Source organism: Sitophilus oryzae, unplaced genomic scaffold (genome assembly GCF_002938485.1).
Source record: "Sitophilus oryzae breed Bouriz unplaced genomic scaffold, Soryzae_2.0 scaffold_227_pilon_pilon, whole genome shotgun sequence".
Classification (NCBI taxonomy): domain Eukaryota; kingdom Metazoa; phylum Arthropoda; class Insecta; order Coleoptera; family Curculionidae; genus Sitophilus; species Sitophilus oryzae.
The window spans coordinates 3,550,267-3,562,688 of NW_022146782.1; the positions used below are offsets into that span (position 1 = coordinate 3,550,267).

Consider the following 12,422-nt stretch of genomic DNA (forward strand, 5'->3'; position numbering starts at 1 on the left):
AATATGACCTTATTCCAATCATTTTGTGTCCACGATAATTTAGATTTTGCCCAATTGTAGCGATTTTTCTTTTGAATTTCTGTCAGTAGCGGTTTTTCTTTGACCTAAATAAGAATTTGTATCAATAATCTTCAGGTAATTGATTATCCACACAAAATAAAGTTTACCTTGTAAAACCCCAGACCGCATTTGTGGATATATTTTCAGCAACATTCTCTTGATATATTTAAACCAGTTACAGTATTCCATTTAACTGTTACTTCGCGAAGAGTACTTCCTCTCGCAGGCTTTCTACTAAATTTCGTAAATCTCTCTGAGATACAACTTTTGGCCTTCCCGAATTTTTACCTCTAACGTCTACGTTGGCAGATTCGCCGTATTTTTTTTATTATATTAAAGACCGTGGTTTTTGAAATACTTAAATCATCAGAAATTTTTCGAATTGTTTTTCCCGTACTGTATTGACAATTGATAATTTCGCGTAGTTTTTGATTTGTAGCTTTTCCACGGACCATTACTTTGGATTAAATTAACAAAATTGAAAATTAAAAAAAATAAAATTACTTACAGTAAGTCTCACTACTCAAAGTATCGAGTCACTTACAAGCTGTCAATGCTGAAGTAAACAGTTTGCGACATTTGTGACGTTTATAGCAAAGCCGCCTGATGATATTAATTATTTAAAAATACTTGTCCCAACATTTAGTTGTCAGCAAATTTGTCCTTTCATGAACAAAATCCGCTACTGTAAATATGGATTGATTTACAAATTCATAAAAATATCGTCAAGTTATTTAGGATATATGGCTATGTTTATATTTAAAAAATTAAACATATATTTTTCAGTCATTTTGAAAAACCAGAGCAATAATTCCATAATATGACCTTGTCCCAACATATAGTTGTTAGGGCTAATATTATTAAACTGATATAAAGTGTCAAATTCAACGAGCGTAACCATATAGTTTCCATTATTTGGAACGTTTAAAAAATTATTTGTGACGTTTGAGAAATGAAATTGATGAAAAAATGACATTTGTAATGTCAAATGTACAGCCTCACCACAAAAAGTATAATTTTTACTCCTAATAAAACAATATACTATTATTTAATTTTTCTCTAAATGTAAAGTCTACAAGTAACCCTGGTTAAGTAAAAACCTATCAATCTATGTAAAATATTGATTTATTCTGTTGTGCTCAAAATGCACCTATTGTATTAAAATTTATACTAAATAAACCACTATATTATGTAAAACACATTTTCTTCAAATTATTCTTTTGATCTTGATATACATTATTTGTTGTCCTTGTTCGACGTACCCAAATACATTGTCGTATTTTCAAAAGAAAAACAAATATTAACATACGGGCATTCCTAGAAAATTTTGTGTAAATAAATAACTTTTGTTTATATATCAGAAATCATGATATTTTTCACATTAAAAAAACTTTAAGTATTGTGATTGATAAAAAATACATAGTAGATGTTCCTAGAACTGTAATAACTGATAAAGTATATGAATATTTTATTTAAAAAACCTCTCCATGTCATGTCTATCGATTCTCGAACAGAACAGTGTTGTATTACCCTAATTTATTATAATTAATATATCAATAGATATGAAATATTCATTATTACTAGCTCTTAATCTAAATATTATCTATATTTGTCTCAATAACCTACCAAAAAAAAAAACGAAATATACCAAAAAAAGACTAAACATACTAAAAATGTATTCAAATTTTATAAATACACAGGATGTATGTTAAAAAAACAAAAGTTTACTAAAAAATGTTTTTGAAAGAAAAAATATTTGCAATTATACAGGGTTGTTCACCACATACGACACGGAGTATTGTAGCTAAACGAGGAGATTTTTACAAATTGTAAGTTTGGGGTTCGTTGAAGGACTATTAGAGCTACAATTTAAAAATATTTTTACAAGATACAGAGTGTCCCATATAAATAAAAAATATCAAAGTTGTATTTTTTTAAATGGAACACCCTGTATATTATTACATTTTTAGTTTCTACGATTAAAATAAAGGTAAATTTGATTAAGGTTTATTATACTTAAACCTTACCGTTTTTGAAATATTTTCAATTTTGTGAAATTGCAGTAAAAATTTTAAAGCTTCATTTCTCCAAGGGTATCAATGTTTTTAATACTAAATATTTAATGAAGTTTATTTATTGATCAGTTATTGTGTTGCAATAATAAAAATAATACTACCTTATAGAGAGTGTCTAAAAATTTATTTTAAATAATTATTAGCTTCAAACGGCAATAACTTCTTTAATTTAAATGGAATGCCCTGTATATTTTAGGAGAATCAGATGCACAATTAAATTGTCTATCAAATTGTATTATACCATTTTTTACCTATCCCTTCAAGTTTTCGTAGAAAATGCATTTTCTTATAATTTAGACCTCATTTATCAATATATCCATGGAATATTGACATTTTAGATTGTTTTTAAAGCAACAAATGTACAGCATGTTTTTAGCAAAACGATAATATTACTATACCATTTGTATGCAAAAAGAAAACTATTTAAATCTTTATAAAAGAGTATACCATTAATTAAATATAACACCATTATTTCCGCCCATATACTAATTAATGACATACTTAATTGTGTTCGTTAATAAATTATTATAAATAAATGTGGATTTTTGAGTCAGAAATCAATATAATAATAAGTTATCAAATTAAAGTCTTTGTTGTTATAAATAAGCATTTATTAAAAAATGAAATATCATTTTTAAGGTGTTACTTTTATCACACTGTCTAATGCCCATACAAAATTCAGTTTTTAGTATTTGGAGCAATTATTATTAATCAACGCAAACAGTCAGTTAATGTTGTTTGAATACTGGAATCATATTAATTGGTCCTCTTTAACAAATATTTAAACAGTTTTTTTATTTTTAATGAAATAAACGAATTATATCGACAATATTAGTATCTGTACTCTTTAAAAATTTGGTACATCTTTAAAAATAATCTAAAATGTCAATAGTCCATGGGTATATTGATAAATAAGTTCTAAATTACAAGAAAATGCATTTTCTACGGAAACTTAAAGAGATAGGTAAAAAATGGTATAATATAATTTGATAGACAATTAAATTGTACATCTGATTCTCATAAAATATACAGGGTGTTCCATTTAAATTAAACAAGTTATTGCCGTTTGAAGCTAATAATTATTTAAAATAAATTTTTAGACACTCTGTATAAGGTAGTATTATTTTTATTATTGCAACACAATAACTGATCAGTAAATAAACTTCAGTAAATATTTAGTATTAAAAACTTTGATACCCTTGGAGAAATGAATCCTTAAAATTTTTACTGCAATTTCACAAAATTGAAAATATTTCAAAAACGGTAAGGTTTAAGTCTCGGTTTAAGTATAATAAATCTTAATCAAATTTACCTTTATTTTAATAGTAGAAACTAAAAATGTAATAATATACAGGGTGTTCCATTTAAAAAAATACAACTTTGATATTTTTTACTTATTTGGGACACTCTGTATCTTGTAAAATTATTTTTAAATTGTACCTCTAATAGTCCTTCATCGAACCCAAAACTTACAATTTGTAAAAATCTCATCGTTTAGCTACAATACTCCGTATCGTATGTGGTGAACAACCCTGTATACAGGGTGCGTCTCAAAAGTGGCTCACCCCTATAACTTTTATTTTTTTAGATAAAAAAACGAGATTTGATATGTTAGTATATGACATAAATTAAGATTGATTGACGCATTCAATTGTTTTTGGTCACTTCCTGTTTCACCAGGAACGCCTACAACTTTTGATTTTTAAATGGCACCCTCGGTATATTTTTACTTTATTCGATAGAAAATGACACTCTAAATAGAATGACATATTATCGTATGTCACTTTTGAATACCGAGATTACCATTTAAAAATCAAAAGTTAAAAGTAATCATTTCCGGTGAAACAGGAAGTAACCAAAACCAATTGAATACGTCAATCAATCCTAATTTATGTCATATACTAACACACCAAATCTCGTTTTTTTTTCTGAAAAAATAAAAAAGTTATAGGGGTGATCCACTTTTGAGACTCGCCCCGTATCAGAGACACTCTGTAGATAGAATATTTAGGTACAGACAAATTTATACAAAAATACCCTTATTTTTAACTACAAATCAAATAAAAAGATCAAAAATTGGAGGTTTTTCAACACAAATAAATAAAAAAAATAACAAAATAAACAAAAAGATAATCCAAATTAAAGAAAAAGAATCAGTAAAGAAAAGATACTTTACCTTATCTCTAGTTATCTTCTCCACTGCCTCGTTCAGTACTTGTTTGGCTTTTTCTTTCCTAACCCTCGGTATAAAAACCAGGCCGGCCAACCAAGCGGCCAAACCAAAAGGCCACGCCCAAAACAACTGACTTTTCGCGATGACCGTACACCTGCCCATCGTGGGCCACATTTGAAACTGACCTTCAAACAAATATTTTGGCTACTATATATTATCTATTTTATTTTACACCTTGTAAAAGAAATAGTGTACTAAACATCACAGTGGGTGATATTTTAATGGTACATTATTTTTTTACACCCTGTATATGGTCGTTGCGCCGTTCTGTACATACCTAAAACATCTAAGGAACTTTGATGATTAGATACGATGATGTAGGGTTCTTGGGGTTTTAATCGTTCTTCGTTTCGTAGCTCATATTTGACGCCTATAACAAATGAAATCCATCGGACAAAATAGGCCGCTGTCCTGAAAAAAAGCACAATCTGTCAACACTGTAAAAAATAATTTCATTAAATGGGTGGCTCTCAAACAGTGAAACATTGAATGATAATAATAATTTTTAGATCCATAATAATTCAGTGTTAGTAACATAGATTTAGGAAGAACAGATATCACATTGTGCATTTTAACCCGATCAAACAATCGGAGGTTGACTACGTACTGTAAAAACCAACTGAGATAGAGAAGGCGACATTGCCACATCTCAAATTTGCGCCTATCTACTTAGTTTGATTTGCAGAAAAGGTGATTTTAAAACCTTCACCGGATATCAATAAATCTCAATTTCTTAATTAAATTAATAGTTTATTTTTAAAGAAGCATGCGTAATAATATGGTTATTAACCAGAGGATATATGCGTTACTATTAAAGGACATGTTTACTGTTTAATGTGCTGAAACGTCTAGAACTATTGGCAACGTCGCTGCTAGTCTTCCAGAATGAAAATGAGCCGTTCGTCCCACCACCCCTCGCGACGGCCCTTGGTCCGTTATAGCGTACTACGTTTAGCTTACGGTGTGTTTGAAGTCGGAATCAAGTCCGAAGTGAACTTTTCAGTGTTTTTCAGTAGTTTTTGTTTTTGTTTAACGTACTTTTGAATCTGCGAATTTTCATTATGGTACGACAGTGTCAAGTGTGTGGAAAAATAAGCTCAAATTAACCGAATTTGTCTTTTCACAGGTAGGTACAAATTTCCGCCGTAATTGTACATAGGCGTCCCACAAGGGAGCCCCTCACAATTAAAATAATTTTTAATTATATTTGTTGAATTTTGATCTATTAAAACAAGAACGTAGTAGCCGGTAATTGAATTATAATTCGTCTCAATTACTACCTAACTGTTGCAGATCATAACAAATTTGAATATAAACGTTGCATTTGAAACTTTATTATAAGTCAGAAAGTGACATTTTTTCTTAAAATTGCGTCATATTTTGGTCATTATAATATACGATATTCTAAAGGAATTTTGCTCAACAAATAAACAAAGGTGTTTACCCGACCTTTTTTACATTTTACTGCTTTATTATATCTGCCACTTCGGCCTTGTTTAGACAATTTTTTACCAATTTTTAATGGGACGAACTGTAAATAATTTTTAGGCTACTAGTTTTATACATACCTATATACAGAGTGACCCAGGCCTCCAAAAAAGCTTTTTACCTATTACGTTTTTGGTTTGTGATTTTTATTTCAATTTTTTACATAAGATGGGGGCCATTGTAATGCACATTTTCAAAATATTTTTGTCAACATACAGGGTGATTCAAACCGCAATACATATGCTTAATACAGTTCATGAAGATTGCGACATTTAACTAAAATTTGATTGTCTGATGAAGCTACCTTTTAAAGTAATGGGTTTGTAAATAAACGTAATATTCATTATTATGCGACAGAAATTCCATACTGTAGCACACAGATTTGATACTTTTAATGATAAATGCCTTCTATTGAGAGACTAAAAGGTAATAATCAGAACCATCATAATACAAGAAGAAGGCCGAAAGAGTCAAATCTTGTCTTATATTTTCAAAAAACACAATTTTCTCATTAAATATTGATTTTAGGTATAGGAAGTTATTAATAATACAAGATTAAACAAGTATTACACAGTACTTCACAGGAAGCTATCGATTGCGAACTAACTAAATCGTTACTAATTACTAATTTTTAAAAGTTCTTTTTAAGATCAAAAAAGGTAAAACTAAAACCTAACCTATCATTTGAGATTAAACGGGAAGTTCTAAATAATGTTGCCTATTCTAAACAAGAAAAATTTATTTATAAGTTTTATAACATCTCTAATTAAATTTGGACGGAAAGAATATTTCTGTTTGCTGTAGGTAATTTTCTCAGGGAAAATACGTAAATAAAAATGACTTTTTAAGTCAAAAAAAGTCAAAAGGACAAGTTATTCCAAAAAAGGACTGTCCTTTTCAAAAAAGGACAGGTGGCAACCCTAGGTATTTCTGGAATGGAAGTTTAATGGCAAATCTACAACTTTAGTTTGAAAATATCTTCCGGCCACCTATGTCCACTACACCAAAAATGTCTAAAATGTGCTTTACCATTGCCTCCATATTCGGAAAAAAAATTCAAAGAAACGTCACCAACCACAAACCTACTATAGAACTGTTTCAGAAACTTGAGTCACCCTGTAAATATTCAAAAGTAACTGAAAGTTTATATAGAAGTAACTGAAAGTTTAAATTGAAAATCGACGTTGGAGCGATTTTCGAAAACTACCTACTAACGTTTCAACATAAGTATATATGGGATATTAATTATAATATTATATTAGACCTTATAACAAAACTCATCTGACGAAAAAGTGTTAATGTAGTATATTAATATGGAGTAAAAATTTTACTAATTGCTTTACTTTACTTTACTAATTAAATTTCTTCCAAAAAACGATACGCCACTGGCAAGAACAATCCAAATGCGCCTAGTTGCCGGGGTCGGAAATTTTAGACTTCTCTGTCTCTTCTGTCCTTGTTTGATACATTGGAATGTTTGATACACTTCCAACGAGTATTTATGAATGAGATGTTCGGTCTATCTTTATAATGTCTTTGGTTAAAGTAAATAAATATTTGCTAAATTATTTACTTGACGAAAAAGCATAGGACGCAGGGATACGACACTTCGTGAGATGAAAGAGTATCATATTAGGTTTGAGTTTGTGGCTGTATCTCAAAACAGGCATTTTTTGAGATACGTCAGTTTGTGAAATTAACGACGATATGATTGAAAAAAACGTCGTTAAGTTGTGTTGGAAATGACGATCGGTAACATTTCCCATAAAAATTGACATATACATAAACTGACAGCGGTCTTGATTTAAATAGAAAAACTAATCATATACAGGGTGTCCCAGGCTGAGCATGCATTAGAAGTTTCTGGAAAACTACAACATCTAGCTCGGAGATTTTTTGCACATCATAGTTTCACAACGAGATCTATCGATTAAAAATATTTTCAATATGGCGGCACTTCCGGAAATACCGGAAGTTGACAGCAACTTTCTTATTTTAAATGGCTGCCCCCATTTTTTATTATGTATTTAAATTCTCTGTAAAATTTTATGAATTTTGATATTAAACAATCTATATCTAACATTAACCGTTTTTGAGAAAAAAAATATTTAAAAAAAACTGCCTGTCAAAAATATGTGTATAGCCTAAACGTCAAATTTAGTGATTACCACAGCCACTGTGTTATAAAGAGAAAACATGTGGCTATCTATTTCACAAATTAAATTGTTCGAATGTCATATAATAATAGCCGCAGCTGTCATAGAATTGAGCTATTTAAAAATTAACATAAGTCATTTTTTTGAAGTAGATAGCCACATGTCTTCTCTTTATGTCACAGTGGCCGTGGTAATCACTAAATTTGACTTTTAGGCTATACAAAGTTTTTTAACAGGTAGTTTTTTTCGTCCAAAAATTTTAAATAATTTTTTTCTCAAAAACGGTTAATGTTAGATATAGAGTGTTTAACATCAATATTCATAGAATTTTACAGAGAATTTAAGTATTTAATAAAAAATGGGGGCACCCATTTAAAATAAGAAAGTTGCTGTCAACTTCCGATAATTCCGGAAGTGCCGCCATATTGAAAATATTTTTAATCGATATAATCTCGTTGTAAAACAATGATGTGCAAAAAATCTCCGATCTAGATATTGTGGTTCTCTAGATTGAAGTTTGACCTCATATCATGTTATTTTAACAGAACGTCAACGGTTTATAATAAACGTATCTTAGATTACAGTTGGGGGTTGAAATCTTTGCTGTTAGCTAAATAAAACACTAATTCACCACAATACACCAAAACACTTTATTTTGAACTGGACGCGTGTTTCGCTAACCATGTTATAGGTTCCAAACCAAACCAAGAACATGTAACTAAGTTTCAGTTAAACTGACTTCAGTTTTAATTAATAACTCATCATGCATTCTCAGGACTTTGACAAAAGTAAAGTTTGACAAAAGCCAGTGTCTGAGACTGCTCAACAGAGGCCAGTTTTATTTTGCCATAGACGTATCTGCTAAATAAGTATCTCTCGAATAGTTGTATTTAGATATTTTTAGTAGCTTTTTCTTCATTCTTTGTGTTTTTTTATTTTTATTATTTTAGCGACACGAAGCCGACACGACGGGAAGAGATATACTTCCTGACACTTAAGCATTTTTTCTCAATTAGGCCAATTTGTTTTACTCATGTTTTACTAGTAAAATACGACTCACAAATTGATTTCCGTTTGGATTTAAACAGTGTCGTTTACAAAAAATAACTTATATTTTGTACATTTTCTTCTAGTGACGAAGAACTCAGAATTAATTCTTTTCAAGAGATGTGTAATGTAACATGTATATGATTGAATCGGAGCCTTTCTTTAGACAAAAGTCAGTATCTGAGACGGTTTACGGAGAGTTTATGGCACGAATGGTTGTCGTCTCGATGCACTCATCAGCGACGAGATGTTCTGGTGTTTCCCCATATTTCCCACAGAATCTGTATTCGCCGTTGTTTCTGCGCTTCAATCTACTGGGGTGTTCGTTGAGGAGACAGTGTCCTGTTAAAAACCCCCTGACAATCCGAAGATTGTTCTTATATAAATCAAGAAAAATATATTTTATTTTTCTCGGTCGTTTTCTAAGTCCAAAGTTCTAAGCACGTCTAACCACAATTAAAACCACTTTATCTACTACAAATGTGATAGAAATATGGACAATCACCCAAACTGTACTGACTTGTAATGGAACAATCAAAGAGATTCGCTAAAAAAGCGACATACAAGTGGAGCCAAGAATTCGTGTTACATTACATGTTACGTTACATGATTCATTACACACGTCTGACCCGGGCTTCACGAAAATAAGCGGCGTTCTAATGAGGACCATAGGAGGATTATCGGGGCATATAAACAAAAGGCCGCGGCCGTTTCGGTCGCCGAGATACCGCGCCAAGCAGAGCGTAAAAAGGCCGAGATCGGCACCGTAGGCACGTGCCAATTTTTCGCCACCGTCATTGGCTGTATTAAATTCCATTAAACGTTGCGCCGAATTGATAAGGGAATTACGAACGCGGACCGAAACGTAGGTTGGGCCGGCGGAGAACGACGAGCTATAGACGGATCTAGGTTATTCATAAAATACTTCTTTGATATGCATGTTAAGAGGAGGTATTTGATTTTTGCAGTCATCTCGAAACCACAAACTTGTTCATTTTGTGATAAACTAGCTGACCTGGCTAACTTCAACCCGCCTTATTTTTCTAGATCTATTTATCTACGAAAAAGCATAATTATACATTTTAATCACATGTTACATACACTTCAATTTTTATAAATAAACCTTCTTCAACAAATAATGCTACAGTAAACTAAAATAATGCAAATTAACTAAGCCCTGATGTCAACAGCATTACTCTTACAATGAACCAACGAATTAAAATGACAGCTTTGCTGTCCGTGATGCCAACTCGCGGAAAGTTTCTGATTCGTGGGAAATTTCGAGATCCAGAGAAAAAAGGGTAATTTTAACCCAAAACACCATATTTGTGGGAAATTCTAAATTCATGTATTATTTATAAAAAATTAGTTATCGTATACATATTTCGTAGCAAACTGAGTAAATTCAAACTAGCATTATCGCAACTAAATAAATGCACATTTTCGGTTAGCATCAGATATTCTTGTTCCTCCTGCCACCTACCTACCTATCCATGGAATACGCCTATGACTCGGCCTTTGAGTTTTTTGCACAAAAAAAAGAAAAGAAAGGGAACATTTTTAAATTAATTAATTATAAAGTTAAAAAATATACTCCCCGGCACAAAATTCCGCCATCCTAAAAATTTGACTAAGTTTGATGTTTCATAACTTTTTATTTTGTAATCCGATTTTTATGATTATGGTATCAGTGTGAAGATAAATTTATTGGCATTATTTTTTATTGTTTTAATGGTTTATATTCTTCAGTTAGGTGGGTTTCTACCGGGATAAATCATTTTTTATCATCCGTTTATACGGGCATTTTGGATAAAAAAGACTTTCCTGAAATCTTAGATGTATTCCCAACGTTTCATTTTTTGAATTATCCCATTATCTCTATTCTTTTATGAGCTACACATTTTTAAGTAAAGTATTGATTTCAGAGATTTTTTTATTGACAAAAACAATAATTTTATAATAATTTTATTAGCGTGTATGTCCACCCTCTCGCAGCAATAACAGCTCCTCTGTTAGTCATATCGATATTAATTAATAAAGGTACCAACCTCATCCAGGTACTCGCTAACTACTAGTTACCCCGCGCAACGTGGGGCCTGGCATTGTCATGTCTCAGTATAAACTGATTTCCAGTGAAAGGAGCAAATGAACTTCTAGGAGGACATCCTCAATATAACGGTGGACAATGACAGCTCCATTTTCAACAAGTTGAAGATTGTAAAAATATTAGTACTTTATTTATAAACCCACCGAAAATAAACCTAACCGAAATATACAGGGTGAGTTTCCTACGATGTTCTCTATGGGTATCTCGGAAACTACTGGAGATAGAGAGTCGGTTAAATGGGGAAAGAATTGCAGTTTTGTGGGGTCATAAATATGCGCCTTTCAGATTTTTGAAAAAGTTCATGGCTTACTAGATATTTAGAAAAAAAACAAATTTCGGCTATTTTAAAAATTACCCTAATTCCATTATAAGCTATTTTAGACAAAAAGTTTTCAGATAAAAGTTGTAGATAATCACATCCTTAATGAGATTGTGTCCTCCGTTTTTTTCTAAAGCCTGTCATTTTTGTCATTTGACACAAACATATGTTTTTTTAAATGGAAACCATAGTTGGCCATGACTTCATAAAAAGCGCCATTTTTCAAGCTTTTCAGCGATATAAGCTCCAATATGTTTTCTTCGAAAAATTATCGACTTATAGCTAATTCTTATCATTTTTAAAAAATTTCACTTAGTTAGCCATGGAAACAAGTTCAATCGCCGTTGCTTTCAGAAATGTGAAGCTGTCGCATCCAAACTTTGTAAATTAAATTAAACAAAAATTGTAAATATGAATTTTTCAAATGAAGAAAAGCGTGTAGATACTCGCGCATCAATAGAGTGGTTCCAACATGACTTTCATTATGGCCCTCCCCTCCATAATGAAGGAAATGTTAAAAATTATTTATATCATAATTATGCAAAATCAGGGATAGGAAAAGGCGGACCAATTGCATGGGCCTCCTCGATCACCATTTTAGCTTTTTTTATGCCGTATGGTTAACAATAAGGTTTACAAAAAAACTTATGAATTAAGAGAGGCACTCGAAGTGGCGATGGCGGTACAAGAGAAGTTTAATTAAGTCGACCGGTCCTTCTGGGAGAATAGGTAGTAATTCAGTTTTAAAAAGATGCAACTCAAAACAACGGCGGATTTATTGAACATTTTCTAAAATAAATTAAAGTATATGTATGTAGGTAGTGATATTATTATTTTAAGTTTTAGTTTGTGTAATGTAAATTGTAAAGAACCGTTTAATAATATATTGTGACTTTTTATAAATTATAAATCATAACACCATGTAATGTAAGTGAAA

At 31.0% G+C, this 12,422-nt stretch overlaps 1 protein-coding gene across 1 annotated transcript in view; it reads right to left on the reverse strand.

The window, feature by feature from the left end:
- LOC115884253 (1-acyl-sn-glycerol-3-phosphate acyltransferase alpha) overlaps positions 1 to 4,773 on the reverse strand; it is a 12,355-nt gene extending 7,582 nt beyond the window's left edge. Inside the window, exons 1-2 of the mRNA XM_030902757.1 lie at positions 4,646 to 4,773; positions 4,312 to 4,493 (exon numbers count right to left, since the gene is read on the reverse strand). Coding sequence (XP_030758617.1) covers positions 4,312 to 4,482 — 171 coding nt within the window. The 5' untranslated portion in view covers positions 4,483 to 4,493; positions 4,646 to 4,773. The remainder of the gene's footprint in view (positions 1 to 4,311; positions 4,494 to 4,645) is intronic.
- Positions 4,774 to 12,422: the final 7,649 nt, after the last annotated feature.